At 40.3% G+C, this 19056-nt stretch overlaps 1 protein-coding gene across 1 annotated transcript; it reads right to left on the reverse strand.

The window, feature by feature from the left end:
- Window positions 1-14000: 14000 nt before the first annotated feature.
- LOC137296274 (dentin sialophosphoprotein-like) lies at window positions 14001-18942 on the reverse strand. The gene is made up of 3 exons (XM_067828027.1): window positions 18815-18942; window positions 17334-17749; window positions 14001-16776 (listed from the first exon to the last, which is right to left on the reverse strand). The coding sequence occupies exons 2-3, from the start codon at window positions 17693-17695 to the stop codon at window positions 14652-14654; spliced, it is 2487 nt and encodes an 828-aa protein (XP_067684128.1). The 5' UTR covers window positions 17696-17749; window positions 18815-18942; the 3' UTR covers window positions 14001-14651.
- Between the last annotated feature and the right edge of the window lie 114 nt (window positions 18943-19056).

Below are 19056 nucleotides of genomic sequence, written 5' to 3' on the forward strand. Positions count from 1 at the left end.
ATGGTAGGGAAAGGTCATATAATTCGAACATGAGACACTTGAAACACTTGAAATGACGAAAGACAATTCGTTTGCAATATGTACAGTTTTATTCACGAGCCAAAACTCCCCAAGAACAAACACACAGACACACACAAAATAAATAAATAAACACCCCAATTACCTCAACAGCAAAGAGGGCTGTTCTGAAAGGACTTTACCCATAAATGATCGTATGTACATTTTCAGATGCGAATTTTCCTCTCGATGCTGTTTAATTCTTCGAATCATATCTCCGATGTTCTCATACTGAGTCTGGTTCTTTTGGTCAGCTAATGCTTGACTTCTAAACTCGGGGATCTGCTGGGTGTCATCAGCCATTCCTTCATCTGGTGGGTGAGCTCTAGTTGCGGTTTGAGTTATGTGTTGGCCATCTTCATCTCCTCGTACAACCGGGTCTGTGAAAGTGGAGAAATCAGACCCACCAAGGAATATACGTCTAGAGTATGTAGTGAACATGTGCGGCAAGACATTCACTGGTCGCCGCTTTATCAAGTTGGAAACGTCGGTTTTGGCAATTGTGACATCCCCGTCTCTCACTATGGACACATCGTCAACACTATGCAACATACTCTGTCTCCTTTTGTACAGTCTAACTGGCAACGCAACTTCCGGTTGTAACAATGGGAATCCATAGTCCTCATTTCCATCTTCTCTTTCGTCTTTTTCTGTAGCAGTGAACACATCACTAAATATCAGAGACGTTCTTTTTATCAGTTTCAGTGAACTATCATCCGTGTTTCTCAAAGCAGCGTCAAACATTTGGTGAAAGTTGTCCTTGTTCCTCTTCATCACCTCCACCTGTAGTCGTCGATTCTCTTCCCTCAGTCTTTCAAGAAGCTGATTTTGTTCCTCCAGATTCAAAGTTTTGTCTTCTCCTGGAACATTGTATTCGGCAAATGTCTCCAATTCGCCATCTTGGACATGTGGGCCTTTTGACATATCCGAGTGAACAGACGAAACTTCACAGCTGAAATTAACACCTTTTCTCGTATATTCTTCTTCAACTGGGGACGACGTTCTTTGTTGATCGACCGATCCTGATCGTATTGAGTTCGTCGTTTTTCTTGGTCTCCGATAATACGATCGAAGAAAGTACAGGATGATTTTCAGTATCAACTTAACAAGATAAGTCAGAAGTCTGGCCATCCCCAGTCAATTTGAAATGGGCTAATTCACTTGTAAAGTGATCAGTGACGAGGACATGTCCAACCACCTGTTATATAGTGGTGGAAGTTCGGTGGAAATTTTCGTCACAGCTTAGTGATGGGTGTCAAATCTACCATGTCATTATTTCACGTAGGACATCTCGATAGTTCATAGATTAAGCCAATCTACTAAATATATAATAATCGTTTAAAATACATAATGCCCATTTTAGCAGGAGCAATGCTGTCCTGTAACCACAACAACTCGATATATGCTAGAGGAAACAATCTGTAGACAAAAGGCAAGCCGTGGCGATGTATAGAGACTCCCAATAGGGTTGAGGAAATGATTGTTATCCGGGTGTCAGCGTGGGGAGGATATAGATTGACATGTCACTGAAACTCATGACACACTCTCTTGACATCCCGTGATTGGATGTTTTCTCAATCTGAACTGGCTGGTTTTATGATGCCACCCTACTTGTTTGTAGTCAACGTGAAAGAATTAATGCTTGCGTAGTTGAAGGGACTGTCGTGCAAACCTTTTTAAGGTTCGTTGCAAGTTGTTTGCAATCGGTAACAGAAAAGAGTAAAGCAAGGAATCCCGATGTTGCCGAGTGAATGATTATCTGGCATGGGATATCAATAATTTATCTTGTGGTCTAACTGTTAGGTAACAGACATGTCATATCATCAACTGATTTGTTATAATATATTGTCATACTCTGCCGCCATTTTGACTGTATGTAAAGATTGATGTGTGTAACATGTACTCTCATATTACCATTGGTGGTCTTTGGAGAATAAATGAAGTTGAAGTTGAAGTTGTTTGTGATAGTCATTAAGACAGTGCTCTGTGCGAATGATATCGTGCTCAGCGCACACATAAAGCAAAATCAGCAGGGACTGATATCAGTATTCTTTACAACCTTTCCCTGTTACCTTCTTAACTGAATGCATTGAATCAAGATGTATTGAAATAATAATTTATTGAAGCGAATGAATTCGCTTTTCGTAATGTTCTGGCGATCGGTTTCACACATTGAACGGCAAATCGAACCGGAGTCGTCGGCCTGACGAACGAATACTTAAAATAATCAAATGAACTCCTGACTAACACGACGGACTTAAATTGGATTTTCACAAATGTATGTAATTAGGAGTAGACTGCAATTGTTCATAACGTCGAAAATGTATACGATCTTAAGATGCCTGTTATTCATGATAACTATGACCAGAAAGGTGCACGTGAACTGGTCATACAGTGGAGCATTTGTCTTGAATTCGGAATAAAATTTTAGACGAGAGGGTGTCCTCCCATTACACAGACAGCCTCACATACCTTAGAACAACAACGTTTATGATTCAATGATCAGATAAGCGCTTACCTGTTACCTACACTTTATAATGGAATAGTCCAAATAATAATACAAGAAAGAAACTGAAGCTATGAAGCCAAAGGCGTCGTTAATGTGTGCAAATATGGAAATTATGTTAAATGTGTTGAAAACGTTTACAGCCGCTTCAAATCCTTGAAATATACCAGTTTGTTTCGTAACGTACATGTATTTGGAAGATCGCTGCCGACTGTATGATAAGTATGATAAAACAATGCTTTCGCTCGTTTTATGCCAAATCATTGCCTCGTTTAATAAAATTGGTATTTCACGGAAGCCAGTTTAGTATTCTGTTTATTACTCTTCATCATAAATATTGATAGAAACTGCTGAGAAATGTGCCTACATAACAGTGTGATGACTGCTTTCCGCGAGTCAAGCAAGGTCATGCATCAAGCGGCATTACACTAGTGTAATATTGCCGTGAAAATATTACACTTCGGAGATAAACATCATGTGTTTGCCAATTTCGGGGTGTTATTGAGTATTTGAAGCACGGGAGTGCATTTGGAACCAACGGCGTCATCAGTTTAGATTAGGCAATGAAAGTCGGTGAAATAAAAGCCTACATAGAGCGGTTTTCGCACCCAGGCACTGCATGCGTCATATTATGACGTTTGGCGGTTAAAGTGTCAGCGGGTAAATTTTTTTTTCCCACTTGTCACTCGTCTTGCAGGGGTGACTGATGCTTGTTATTTAAAGCGCCATTGATCAATGAAATTAAAGTATTTACATGAAGGTAAGATAAAATTTGCTCGTGGAGAGTGAGACAGTGGGCGTGACGTTTTAGTGTTGTACAGGATCACCATCCATGAAATATACAGTAGGTGCAGTACCACGAGAGCAGTAGACCATAACAGAAAAAAGTCAAGAAAATTGAAAATTGTTAAAATGTGAAATTCGTTTAGGACCCATAACATCTGCTAATGCTGATGGGAGATATCATTTGTGGAAATGTTTCTTTCGTTACCTAGACAATAATAAGAAATACGGAATGCGTAAACAAGTTGGTATGGCACACACACGATGTGTCCATGGTTGTCCAGCTAAAGACATACATTTCAGTTCTTATTAGATCTACTGGCGTCGTTTTTTGTAAAATGTGTGATGTGAATAGACATTGCGTCAAGTGATACATTTGTCCTGAAATCCGGGTGTTTTGCTACAGAACACACTTCCACAGAAAGCTGCGAATGGGACCTGAAATCCAGTTTTAAGGTATAATCTTGTAATTCTGCACATCCGCACGCGTGTTCAGTAATAGCCAGGTTGATTTGTTTCGGATTTTATCACTAACGCAGTCACTACGTTATGCTGTGTTTCCAGTTATGATCCTGGGGTGAAATATTAGATCACAACAGACAGTCAAACGAATCTCCGCAAAAGATCAATGTAAATTGCAGAGATGTTGTGAAACTGTATAAAACCCGAAATCAGTAGAATATACGTGCATTTCTCGGAACCTTCCTAAGTTGTACTGTGTGTATAAATTTCTGCGAAATTACAGTTGTATGCACAGGGACTAGTATCGCTTAGAAACGGTGTTAGAAAGACATATATAGTACTAGAGTCGGGTCTATACACCTATCTGTCTTTCTAGCACCGTTTTAAAGCGATACAAACCCCTTTTGTTGTATGCACCTCCTCAGATGTTGATAGCTGTGCCAGTGTTGGGCACATAACGCCGGTCTTTGTTGCCACGACGCACAAACTTTTTCAACCAAGCTACCTCGACGTCCAATATAATACCAGATGACTGCATGATTTAAAAGTAGTGTAATTAGGATGTCACACGAAACATGATAATGTAACATGAAACCAAATATGTATTCCAAACAGTTATTTGATGATCGGAATTACAATATCTCTTTTGATTTGGCATTGATATAGACACGGTAGATTAATATATGCTGTCTATTACATACACATATTTAACATTGACCAAGGTCCAAAACACGAGCACTAACTGGACGATACGTAACATGCTAACCATGGGATGCAGTTTCGATACGATAAAGTCTCGTGAGGAGAGGAGAATGTGATCAGAGGAGCTGTGATAACTGGACTACTGTTACTGACATCTGTCACTATTGCTTTAGGATATGATGCTATGGCTATATTGGAACCAGATTCAGTACACTCTGCCAAATGTAAAGCACACATTCTGGTACTTTTTGGTGTTGGTTGAGTCCCATCCGGAAGTCGAAACCACAGCCTCAGTCAGGCACCTAATCGCCAGCACACACAATCAGCCGCCTAACCCGCTCAGCCACCGAGACTTCCACAACAATGGAAGTAGGATAACTGGTGTAAATTGGCACAGCCCCAACGGCAGAAAGTGGTCAAATGTAACGTCAGGCTTTCTAAGTAAAGTGCAAAATTCTAGCACATTTTAGTAGAGTCCCATTTTAGTTGAATCAGGCACCTGACTCTGAGGGTGCGGGTTCGAATCCCCGGATGGGACTCAACTAAAAAATGCAAATGTTCATGTGACCTGTCCAGCGTTGCCTATCAAAAATGTGTTTCCCTAAAAAGCAGAAAATAGATCGATCTTTCAAACCAAAGCCGTATTCTTAATCTCTCGATGTATAGGATGCATAGTGACATTGCTGGTTGCGCTTGGTAGCAGCAATCTGTAGTTGTCTCCTGAAAAGTGAAAAATACATTACTTCTGTACAGACTACTATCACCATTTTTGTTGAGGATGTTGTTAAGCTCACCAGGGATACTTGTGTGACGCTTCAATCTTCAATTCATGCAAAATGTGGAGTTATTTGACAGCTTTCATATCAGTTTTGTTGGAAATATTCACATCCTACTCTGTGTCATCAATCACTCCCCAAGCCTACCCCAATTGGAGTACAATGAGTACTAATCAACTGCAGCCCCACTACTTCTACAGCAGGGCAGATCTTTTGTCTGTCAATCAACCAACAGGCCACAACAGTCCATTTTGTGTCACTGTGGAAAGCAAAAACTTTCAGGGTCGGATTGACCCTACACTTCTGAAAATATTACGTGATGCTGGGATTTCTGTTTGCAAGAAAACCGAGAGAGGTCGTCGAGCGGTTAGGAAATCTCCTCGGAAAATAACAATTTTTCAAAATGTTTTCCCTGATTCTGTCAGAACTAACTGCTGTAGTGGGATTAACCATAAGAATCTGAGGTAAGAGTTCCGCCCGTACCCCCCCCCCCCCCCCCCCCCCCCCCTCCCAAAACATTAACTTATGAACTGGCACTCAAATTAATCACTAGTTATACCATCAATAATGTGTGTGAGGCATGAAAAACAATATATGACTTGCAATAACTGCCGTTCCCGTATTCAGCCACGGGAATCGAACGGGTGTCCACATCTGTTGAGGTCAGCGTAACAACATCGCCATATGTAAGCTATTTTCCATACAACTTATCAATACTCAAGAAAAGTACAACGTACCTCTACTGGCCTCCCCAGTATACGGAGCCAGTGTCCTCTGCAAAGTTTCTCGGCTCTACAGCGATACATATACTCGGCTACATGTAGAGCAAAGTAGTGTCGCCGAGTGTGTGTTGTCGGTAGTTGCCTTTTGATGCACCACCACCGGTTTTCGATCAGGTTTGTACAAACAACGTTATTGGGATTTGGCACTAAATACAAATAATCTTTACGGGAAATGGCGGATTATTTGCAAATATGATCATTGACTATGAAATAGATGTGCTCATTCTAACTGAAACATGGTTAAGGAGCATGGGAGATGAAGCTAAGATAGTGTCCCATTCTTTCCTCCACTCTCCCCGACTTGATAAAAGTGGAGGGGGCATTGCAATTCTCTTCAGGAAATCCCTCACTGTTCATCGCAGTGACTCTAGAAACAGTTACAAATCCTTTGAGAGCATGAATGTAGTGATAACTTCCGGACAAGCTACGCTAAACCTGGTGTGCATTTACCGACCCCCGCCTTCTGCTAAGAAGAAACTGAAAAACAATGACTTTCTTCAAGAGTTACCTACCCTCTTTGCAACAAACTCTAAAAACTACACAGTAATTCTTGGTGACTTTAATGTGCACTTCAACGCTCACGAGACGCCGGAGGTAAAAAAATATACTCAGTTATTGAATACATATTCCTTGACCCAGCATGTGTCTGTCGCCACACATAAATCTGGCAACATTCTCGACTGGATTACCACATGTAGCAACTACAGCATTATCAAGGAAGTTGAAGTCATCGATTGCCAGATGTCTGACCACTTCAATGTCTTCTTTACCATTGACGTAGTGAAGCCGAACAACAAGCACTCAATCTTGATGTGTCGCAACATCAAAAAAATTCAGCCAGATAGTTTCAGACAGGACTTGGTTAATTCAAATCTCCTCACTGATCCTCCCCCTGATGTTGATGACCATGTTGAGCTCTTCCATGACACCCTCACATCTCTCCTAGATAAACATGCTCCGGCAGTTGAGAAGAAGGTGATACTTCATCCTCACGCTCCATGGTATGACGTGTCGATTCGTCGCTCAAAGACTCAACGGCGCAGAGCTGAACGTCTGTGGCGTAAGACACGCCTGGAAATTCACAGGCAGATATATCAACAGTGCCGAAATGCTACCACCTCTTTAATCATCTCCGCTAAAAGGAAATATTGTCTTCACAGTATAGAGAATAGCATGGGGAAGCCTGCTTCACTGTACAGGCTTATAAATACCCTGCTTGGAAAGGAAGGTGATGGTGATAGATTACCTCCCGGACAAAGTCACAAGGAACTAGCAGATTCCTTCAACTCATTCTTCATCTCAAAGATTGATACCATTCGAAAAGGACTTTTAGTCAAGGACGTTGATAGGTGTTTCAGTGAACCTCACTTCACAGGTGATCCATTAATGCAGTTTGCACCTTTCAGTCCAAAGGACATTGAATCAATTATCCGCTCTTCAAAGCCAACCACCTGCAACTCGGACCCCATACCAACGAAACATCTGCCAAGCATTACCAAAATTGTCAACTCAAGTTTGGTGAGCAGTGTATTTCCTAACAGATTTAAACATGCTGTAGTAAAACCTTTGCTGAAAAAAAAACCAGATCTTGACCTTCAGAATCTTCAGAACTTTCGACCTGTCTCAAATTTATCCTTCGTTTCCAAGATAATCGAGAAAGCTGTACATGTGAGGCTTAAAGACCATCTCTCCAAACATCTTCTGTTGGATGGATTCCAATCGGCGTATCGGCAATACTATAGTACAGAGACTGCACTACTGCAGGTGACAAATGAGCTCCGTTGTGCTGTCGACGACGGTAGGATTGCTGTTCTAGTGTTGTTGGACCTGTCTGCGGCCTTCAACACAATTGACCACCATAGACTCCTGTCTAGACTTAAAAAACAGTACGGACTTGAAGGCCATGCCCTTCAATGGGTATCATCTTATCTGTCCGACCGACAGCAATCTGTTGTCATTGGTAGTGAGAGATCTAAAGGAGCTGCAATCACATGTGGTGTGCCACAGGGGTCGGTCCTTGGTCCGGTCCTGTTTGTATTGTATACTGGATATGTCGGCATGAATACTAAAGGCCACACAGTTTCTCACCACACTGATGCTGATGACACTCAGCTCCTGAAAGCCTTCCATCTGTCAGATCTCTCCACATCTCTTCACTGCTTAGCTAAATGTACACAGGACATCAAGTGCTGGATGACTACAAATATGCTTAAACTCAATGACACTAAAACAGAAGCAGTTCTCGTTGGTACAAAGCAACAACTCAACAAAGTCAAAACCGATTTCCTCAAAGTTGCAGATGCAGACATCAAGTTCTCTGATGTTGTTAAGGACTTGGGTGTCTACATTGACTCTTCTTTGACTCTGGATTCTCATGTTAATCATTTGAGCAAGATCTGCTACTTTCACCTGAAATCCCCATTGGTAGCATCCGGCAATACCTAACAACTGCTGCAACTGAAGCCCTTGTTCGAGCTCTTGTTACATCAAGGCTTGATTACTGCAATAGCATCCTTTCAGGTCTCAGTTCTACACTCCTCGAGAAACTTCAAAAGATACAAAACACTTCTGCCCGCATCATCAGCAAGACTTCTAAACGTTCCCGTATAACACCTGTGCTGAAAGATTTGCATTGGCTACCAGTTAAGGCCAGAATTGACTTCAAGATCCTGTGTTTGACATACAAGTGCCTCCATGGATTGGCTCCCTCCTACCTGTCTGAACTGCTACATCCGTATGTCCCCGCACGCAACTTGCGCTCAAACACTCAAGATCTACTGGTCATCCCACCCTACAAACTGAAATCCTTTGGCTACCGGTCATTCTCGTACTCTGCAGCTGTGCTTTGGAACTCTCTCCCTTGGGCCATTAAAAGCTCAAACACGATTGACATTTTTAAGTCCAGACTTTAAACTCACTTTTTCACAGCATACTACTAATTATTTCAGCTGTAAATATTCCACTGTATATATTTTGTAGCGCTTTGAGCATGCCTCAGGGTGTGGAACAGGCGCATTATAAGTATGCATTTATTATTATTATTAGAAGAAAAAATGCGGTGTATGTATGTCGTGACGTCAGTCACTAGATGAACTTCCCGTATATTATAATTTTACTGCGTGTGTTGTTAAAGAGTAACATGTGAACAAACTGTTATATATTGAAGTAAGTATATATTCGGCGAAGGTGGTTAATATTTAGTCTGTATTCATATATTCTCCTCCTGTGCCTCCTCAGCCGCTGATAGCGTGTATGTTAAACAAACGTTTCAACCAAAACCACCGTCGAGGTCTCACATAAAAAGATCACTTCGTGATGTAAAAGTAGGCTGTCACATATAATATAAACCAAATATTTTTCAAATGTTTATTATGGTGTCAAAATTACAATATCTCTTTCAAATTGTCAATGACACACATAGTATATCAATAAACACCATATATTGTATAACATTTAACCTTGACGTCGACAGATCCTTAACACGAGCACTAACTGAACGACAAGTAATATCGCAATGCTTTTAGCCACATAGCCACACAAAAAGAGATGGGTTGGACTAACAATTACGGACACCGGTGCTCTATGGCATCACCATGCAGGAACTTGGTGCAGAGAGTCGACAGTGTGATCATAGGAGATAAAATGCATTTGGTGCTTACAATGAAACAGTACTATTAACGCTGAAGGATACGGTTGCAGTAAAACCAGCTGCATGTTTGCAGCAATGCTACTTCTATAGATATATATATGTCCCCTGTAGTAATGGTCTTGAAGGAGAGGATTCCGGTCTTACAGGGTGTCACGCGCCATGCTTGCACAACATCGAGAGAAATGGACTGACATCCAGTACTAACATCTAGTATATCATGAGCACTAGGTAGCAGGGGTGGTGAGGTGTCTGTGGGATGGTCCAGTTTCCACAGGTTCCGTGTTCACTGTTGTCACTTTTCCAGTAAGCTCGGCCTGGTTTCGAGCACCATGTACAAGACGTCGTTGATGTAATTCTGCAATCGTCTGTTTTCTTCCTTTTCCAGTTCCAGTTTGAGCTTCAGCTTTTCCTGAACAATGTCGTGTATGTTGTCGTCTTCTGACGTCGCTGGTCGCGGGGTGCTGCTCATCGCCTGGGACAGTGACGTCCTTCCTCTCCGGTGAACGTGGTTTCTTCTCGGCTCCACTTGTCCCTGGGACAGCTTTGCACGAAGGGCCTGGTTTTCATTACGGAGTCGCTCGATCTCATCTTCCAGTGAACATACTTCGGGAGATTCAGACACTTCACCCTGTCTTGGTGTACTATGGGAATCGGTCGAACAGATAGAAGATCCGATTCCTGACGATAGAGAGAGTTTGGACATCGGGGTCATAGATGAGAACGTGTTGTCAGCATTTTCACTCTTATTTGCTGAAATGCGCTTGGTTCTATGAACTGGGGTCTTGCTACTCCTCTTCAGAAACATCAGAATTAGCTTCAGAACAACAATGACAATCGCCTTTAGATATTCAGACAACTTCGCCATGATGATTTAGGACAGACTGATTAGCCCTTCTGACTTTGGGAACATATATACACCCAAGGGTAAAAGGACCATCTCAAGCCCCGCTAAATGCCACCGGCATATTTACTCCGGCATAATTAGAGGTGTATAACGAGGCGTAATTAACGGGGCAGTGTCCGTCTCAGTTAGACAACAGGAACTCGTCAATCTGCAAGTGTTTATACAACAGATAGAGGTGAGCAACTCAGATCTCGGGCAGATGTAAATTACATTGTCTGGCAACGCTGATTGTCTCAGTTAAACACCAACAGGGTCGTGATCTTGCTGCATCTATCATAGGATTATATCCACCTCCATTGTTACAGGAAGAATCTTGTGGTTTATGGGTCAACTGTACAATAACGACGTAATGCAATTAGAGGATTGGAGTGATACCTCCACGTTCCCCGGCTTACATGAAACGAGGAGTCCTTCGACATAAATGGTGCCTAATCGTGATTGTCAAAAATTCTATTCAACAAGAATTTAGATTTTTTATAGCTACACTTACTGAGACGGCGAGATAGGGATAGCCTGGAGCCTGGACACAAATATTCGTCAACATTGAAGTCATTTGGATGTGATACTTTCAGCATTATTGTTGGGGATTATCAAACGAACAGGATAGGTATCATTTGTAATATAGTTTTTCCAATGTATTTATTGTTACATTGAGCATTTCAATCATTCATTTTTTTCAATTCCTGATAATATTGAAATTGAGTGCTAGCAAATACTAAACAAAAATTGAAGGTATGTATCCGATTTTTCAGTTTGCTCTTGTGATTCACATCTGGGAAAAGCCCTGCCTCAAAGTGTATAGATTAAAGTGCATAGAAGTCCCAGAATTAAAGATTTAACTATATCGGAGGCATCAGCATCATTGCCATTATCATCATCATCCGTTGTGGGTTCAAACTTATGAATCTGGTCATCTAATCAGTAAATCTGTATATCGTTTCTCATTTGGGCCAATCACCACCTAAGGTATGTGGTCTTATCTGTAGCAGGGACTTGGAAATAAAGCGTTAATAACCAAAGGTTAATAACCAAAGAACCAGCGTTGACTTTAAACTATTGTGCCATAGAACACCAGATTCACCTCAAAACAAGGGGCTTAGATAATCCTTTGATATATGCAGCAAGATCACGACCCTGTTTGTGTTACACTCAGACAGTCAGCGTTGCCAGACAATGTAATTTACATCTTCCGAGAATGGAGATGTTGACCACGATCTGTTGTACAAACACTTGGAGATGACGGGTCAACATAGAGCACTAACGTTCCTCTGAGACGGAAGCGTTAATCATTATACATTTTCAAATTCGCTGGATTTAGATGCCGAACGTATTACCGGTAAGTGGGGTTTAAGATGATCCCATCATTAGAGGCTATTTACGGCGGACTCCCTCCAAACCGACATCCCTATAATCCGACACATTTCCTGTAAATCGACCCGAATTTGTCCCCATATAATATCATATAAGAAACTCTCTCTAACCTGAGATCCCTCTATTCCGAATTCAGGCACTCAAAGTTTGTATACCAATGGGAGCTCGAAAATCTGACCTTTTAGATCGCATATAATCCTATATCTTCCAGTCAAACCATCACCACCGTCGTCATCGAAGCGATAGTAGTAAATCTCATTCTGTACTGATTTCGTGGCAAAGTGTATTGCTTACTGTTGATCTTAACTTTTGAACTTAATGTGTATTTCGTAATTGACCTCACTCCCACTGTTAGTGAGGCATCTTGCCCTTTTGGTGCACCACAAACCATTTTCGTTGATTTTTGTGAATGACACTCCTAAAATTTGTGTACAATAGTGCACGTGTACAAAACTGGTGACCCCCTCCCCCCACTATTACCTCCCCAGAACAAATGGCTGGCCGCACATTAAACAGCCATCACACCCCTAGCCATACTAATGGACAGTCCCTAAGAAATGGTGTGATACTTTTTGGATAACAACTTCTTTATAGTTTTATAAAGCAACGTTTTGGTATTGATTCCCACTGGTTGAAAACCAGATCACTGCATTCAGACCAAGGGATGAAACTCGGTGCAATTGATCCTTGTCACATATGTCCATATCTTACTTCAAAGAAACTAAGGTGAGAAGAATAAACTATGTTCATTGTACTGTAAATCATTTTACTTGCGTGACTTGTATCCACCAGTCCTCTCAAACAGTTTGAAAGTGATACACAATGTAAATGTTCATAATGATGATACCTAGTGTTGGGAATTGGTTCAATTCTCTTCAGGCCAGACCAGTTTTATTTCTTGTTTTGTGGACTTTTACCCTTAGAAAACATTAAGGCAGGAGGGAAGAAAATAAAAATAAAATCACCTATCAAAGTATTATTCCTTCTACATGAATCCAACGTATTTCACTTTTGGCAATTTATGAAGTGCATATGGGTAATAAAAAAAAATCAGAAATATTTTTTGGGCAAGTTTACATTTCTGGCCACTCACATTAGGGTTTTATTTTTTTTTCTTATCCCTTAAAAAATATGACACGCAGATCTGTAAAACAAGAAATAACATTCGCCTGGCCTAATGGGTGATTGGTTCATTACAGCAGACCAATCACTGTAAATAATTGATTAGATTCGTTTATCAAATATTCTTGGTAATGTTTGCAAATGCACAAAAATAAACTAATAAAGCATATAGTTCTTTTCAAATTTTTTTCAAATTTCACAAAGTGCATTTGCAAATTTCACATCTTTAAATGATGACTAGCATATTAGGAACATAACCTCAATTCAGTTGATTGGAATGAGTTTGTCGCCTCTTTCAAATGTAACAGACAAAACCAATCATGGGAAAAATATTGTCAAAGGTCTTCAAGTGTTTCAAAATTCTGTGTGTTCGATTATGAGAAAACATGATCATTTGGTTGGTTGTTTAGTCATCATGACCAGACTCTGATTATTTCAACCACAGCAGACCTAGCAATATAATCAGGGCAAACCATGGTTTGGTTGGCTGGTTGTTTGGATTGTTGTTTAATGCTGCACACAGCAATATTCCTGCTATAAGGCAGTGGTCTGGAAATAAATGAGTCTGGACCAGACAATCCAGTGATCAACATCATAAGCATCAATTTACGCTATGGGGATATGACATCATATGTCAACCAATTGCAATTCAGCGAGGCGGACATCCGATCCCTATAGTCTCCTCTTACAACAAGCATGGGTTACTGAAGATCAGTTCTAACCCTGATTTTCATGGGTAACTGTGAACACATAAAGGTTTCCTCTGAGCCCTATCTGCACACAAAAAACACAAAACTAAAAAACACAAAACTAAAAACCCAGCATCTATCTCAAATCCTCAAGAATCAATACATTTAACTATTTGATGAACAACATACTAATGACAGGTACTTCATCTCTTTTTTATTTTGTTGTTATATAAAATGTAAAAAACATTGTTTGGTTGTTGTTAATGTCTGAACTCTTTTTGTCTGAAACCTGAGATAGTGATTAAATGCATATTGTTTTATGCTGCCATATATTTCATAGTCATTATAATTACTTGTATGTATTAACATCAGTGAACCACTGGCTGAGGGCATGTGTGGTTGAGTGAGTTGGGTTTTATGCTGTTCTCAGCAGCAATATCATGGAGGGGAACACCAGAAATGGACTTCACACATTGTGCCCATTTGGGGAATCAAATTGGGATCTTCTGCATGACAACTGAGCACCTTAACCACTAGGCTACCCCTCTTTATGCACTTATTATAGAAGTAAACGGAAGTAAAAAAAATTACCCTGACTCAAAATGGTTCATTGTACAATGCATCATTATTATACTGTAAAGTATTTCAAATCAGGGATGGGGGCAAAAACACAAGGGCCTTTGTCAACAAGGTGTTATTTCATTATTTACTACTTGAAATGGTGTTAAAAAATGGCGAATGCAGGTTATCGTTAGTGACAGGTTGAGCCTAGTGTTGTATGGAAAACACCCAAACTTGTACGCTGACCTCAATCAAAGCAATATAAATAATGCAGGTCGCAGGGTTCATCACCCATCGTTCTGTGAGCTGTGACGATCCAACCACTTCTGTATACATAGAACAGTATTGTATTTTGACTGAGCTACAGCATTATGGGGGTGACCAAACACACGTTTCACCGACAAATTCAACTGAAGATCCATCGAAAATGATCTATCAGTATCACTGCTTGACTTGCATCTTTGCCTTTTTGTGCATGGTGAAGAAACAGTTTTAAACTGGTCCTCATGTACTCCCTCATCCACATGTACTCCCTCATCTCTCATCTCATTATCAGAAGATGGACAGAGAGAACGTTTTCTTTTGAATCTGTTGACAAATCTTTGTCTCTTTGTCACACTCACTGATGAGCCATATTCTGAATGTGAGGTTATTTTGGAAGTGTTCCTTGAAGACAGATGTCCAACCAGGGACAATACTGATGGATTTGAGTCCTTGTAAGTGCTCACTGAGGATGGATGTACTTCGTGAGGGGTGGAGTCATCATGACTTTCACTCTGTTCTCCAGAAGCATCATCAGAATCTGTTCGTTTACAGTTTGGCGATGTCTCTGACACTGACATTACACCATGCTCAGCTTCATCACTGTCACTCTTAGTCACATATTTTTTATGATCAATCCCATCCTCAAATTCAGAGTAATCCACACTGTCTTTATAGTGGTCACTCTCAAGTTCATGTGAGCTGAGACCATCTTTACAAAGGTCACCTTGACCTTTATGTGAGTCTCCCTCATTTTTTAAAAGGTCATGATCACTGTCATGCAAGTCATTCTGGAATATGTCTGAATTCCTTTCAAGACCTGCATGAACATCCTTCTCAAGCAGGTATGTATTACCAAAAGCTATGTCATCATGGTTGTCATCCTGCCCTGTTTCATCAAAATCACGCTCAGATGCAATGCAGTCCATAACATCACTACCACCTAGTCTCCCACATTCAGATGAAGGGTCAGCCTTCTGTAGCTCTATGCATTTTTCTTCACATACATGAACTCCTTTGCCATTACTTGTCTCATCAAAAGTAACTCTCACTCCTTCTTGACAAGCAAACTGAGGACCTTCATCTTCCTTCATCTGCTTGTATCTGCTCTGTGTGGACCTCCCATTCAGATGTTTTAAGTACATGAAATGACAGGCTTCAAATCCTTGTGACCTTGGAATTTCATCCTCATTGCACAAACCTTCACCATCGGTAAAATTAATACCTGATTTTTTATTCTTTGAACTAAAGTTTTCTTTTGCCCCTTCCTCAACATCATTGCATTTGTTTGATGTGTTATTCCGCTCCTCTGAAGCAAGAGCACCAATTTCAGTTGTACAATCTGATACATCTAGTTCTAATGACTCAAATTCTACACCCCTCTGTGTGCTCTTCTTAAAATGGGGTCTGTACCTTGATTTCTTTAGTCTTGGTTTTCTTGCCTGGTGATGGAGATTAACATTTGAGACCTCATTTACGTGCTCCTCTCTCATTTTACAACTCCTTTGGTTACTCTGTGCTTGACAATATTGATCAAATACAGACATATCTGCTCTAGATTTCAAAGAAACATTGAAAGGTCCTTTAGAATCTCCATGAATGATTGGCACCACTGAAGCAGGTTTCAACTTGGATACAAACTCAACCAACTCTCTATAGGAACTGTGATCAGAGTAGGGCACTACAAACACATTTTCTTGATTCACAAATGGTTGTGCACCAATGCCAGTGTAGACAGAAGTTGGCAGGATGGCAATTGTCTTTTTGGTGGCATTCCACTTCTGCAAGTTGCCCTTAGAGATCATCTGGAAAGGTACAGTCCTGATCCTGCAGGATGAATCCTGAGCCCGGAACACTCTTGGTAGGCTCAGTATTTCTGCCAGAACAAACATATCTCCATTGACGGAGATCCATTCCTTGAGTTGCTCAGCCAGCCACACCAGAAGCTCCTCCTTGCCCAGCTTCCTCACCCCGATGATGATGTCGTATTCTGGATGCTGTCTGATGATGTCCAGCATCTGCTCCTGAGCTTCTTCCCGTGATGGAAACAGGCATTCAGGGCTGCAGAAGGTGTTATCCAAATACAGGACATCAACACGTTCAATGTGAGGAAACAGGGGGCTTGAATTGCAAAACATGGCAGGGTGGTATCTGAAATGTGAACATGAAGACAAATAACAACTAAACCAAAAGCTAAAAATTGGTTTCTGTGTAGATAATCATAAAAGCATATTTTGAGTTACTGGGGCATTGTTAATAAGATGGTGAGTGAGTGACTTCAGTTTTACAAAACTTACAGCAATATTTCAGCAATACAACGGCATGGAAACCAGAAATGGGTTTTGGACATTGTACCTATGTGGGGAATTGAAGCCGGGTCTAATGTGCGACGAATGAAAGCTTTAACCGCCAGCCTTTTAAGATGGTGAATATGGTTTCATGGTGTTTTAACCAGATATTGGCAACATCACCAATGAAGGAGGGTGGTGCACTCGAGAAAGGGGCCTCACACATCATACTAAAGTGAAGAATGAACCCAAATGTAGCAGCCATTTTTAATAATCCCTATTTCCAACAGTATTCCACTTTGACAATCAACCTTTTCATTCATATTTTATCAACCTGATATGGTGATAAACATGGATGCCAGGTTATAACCAATCATGATGTATTGCACAGCTTACATTAACAAGTTAAGGCTGTACTACCTGAAATCCCCTGTATGTAAGATCTTGCCAAAAGTTCCCTCAAACAAAAACATGGCTGCACCAGGGCAGTGGTTGGCATCGATGACGGTCACACAAATAGTCTCCATTTTCCCACTTGTGATCATGTGACATTCTCCCACCTCCAAAGGTCGTAGGTACTTGGGTTGAAGGCCATGCCGTTTCTCTAGCAGATGAGCAGTCACCTCTGTGCAGTAGATTGGATGAGACCATGAGGACGTCAAACCAACAATATGGTCACCGTGTAGATGGGTGAGGAAAAATGTCAAATTAGAGGTGGGTCCTTTCCTAATCTTCCAGAAGTCTACTGCTATGTCAGTCCCGGGGATGATACAGCCATTCATTGTGACTGATCATTATATTAACCATGGTATCATTCAGTTTATCCCACCTCCAGTCTGTAAAACAAATCAGTACATTATTATTCTGAGGCAAATTGAACGATCTTTCATCTTTAGATTCTCAAATGCCAGAATGCATAAAAATAAACCACTTCAAATAAAATGATGCAGAAGCTACAGAGTCAGGCACCTGACATAATTTCTATAGACTTACATATTAATTTAGTTTAGCATACATAATTTTCTTGAATTTAATTTTCATGAGATGAAAAGTCAAATTTTGCACATTTGTGTGGAATCATCTTATCTATAATTTGTTTAATTGTCTATTGCTAGAATGGCAACAATTTAATCAACATATGTACAGTGTCATGAACTCCTTTAACATGATGTCTAATGGGATTGTGCATTGTGGAATCATATATATAAGTTGATAAATGTGATGTCTTTAGTTAAATAATGGTCAGAGCATTGAACTGAAATTATGTTTGCAGAGCAGAGATGATTTCAGTTTGACAAACATCAATACTAACTTCATGAAAATGATTTATGATACACTGAAATATATAAGTCTGTGGAAATGACGTCAAATGTCTGAATACTATTTGCAAGACTGTGTTATATGTCACTTATCTAAAACTGAGACTTCGCAAACTGTAAACAGAGTTTACATTGTGCAACACTTTCTACTATATTTAGCAATTCAACAGCCACAATGAAAATACTTTGTAATAATGAATACATACAAGTCTAATATTAAATTTATGCAAATTTTTTTGAAAGTGTCTTTTGAGCATTTGATGTAATTCATGCTTTATTGGTGGAGATATTTGATGCTTTAACTTGTGTGTTGTAAATTGTATAACAGAAATAAAACAAACCGTGAGTCATTCGCTTTATGGCAATTGAGGTATACTGCAGCAACAAGTTAAAGACGTATCAAACAAAAGGGCTAGGTCAACGAACATTTCAAATAAATCATTTTGTACTATTGAATGGTTTGGAATGGAATGTTGACGAGATGTGATGGGCGGTGTTTATTGCAAGCTGGGGAGTGGGGGGTCGAGAAGATGTTATTGCCATTCGTTAAACTAAAAATATATATATTGTTTGAAGTCATACCTTTCATAAGCAAGAAGTTAAGCAACAAGTTTCAATATCTGAGGCAACGTTTTGAATGTGTTTGTTGAACAGCTTGATTTCCGCGCTCGTGGTTTTAAATTGGTTATCTCCCCTGTTTCCATCGACTCGAAATACATAAAAAAACGAAACGAAACCATCATATCGGTTGTAGAACAGCATGATGAATTTGTATGGACCTCACTATCCTTTTATTGATTTGACCACTGCTATATAGCGAACTA

The sequence above is a fragment of the Haliotis asinina genome, chromosome 9 (genome assembly GCF_037392515.1).
Source record: "Haliotis asinina isolate JCU_RB_2024 chromosome 9, JCU_Hal_asi_v2, whole genome shotgun sequence".
Classification (NCBI taxonomy): Eukaryota; Metazoa; Mollusca; class Gastropoda; order Lepetellida; family Haliotidae; genus Haliotis; species Haliotis asinina.

Bases quoted from the DNA above. Each gene is read 5' to 3' on its own strand.
- LOC137296274 (XM_067828027.1), bottom strand. From the start codon at position 17,695: ATGAATGGCTGTATCATCCCCGGGACTGACATAGCAGTAGACTTCTGG. The intron at 16,777-17,333 runs GTAGTACAGCCT...TTCACATTTCAG, and splicing joins TTACATACAGGGGATTTCAG to ATACCACCCTGCCATGTTTT.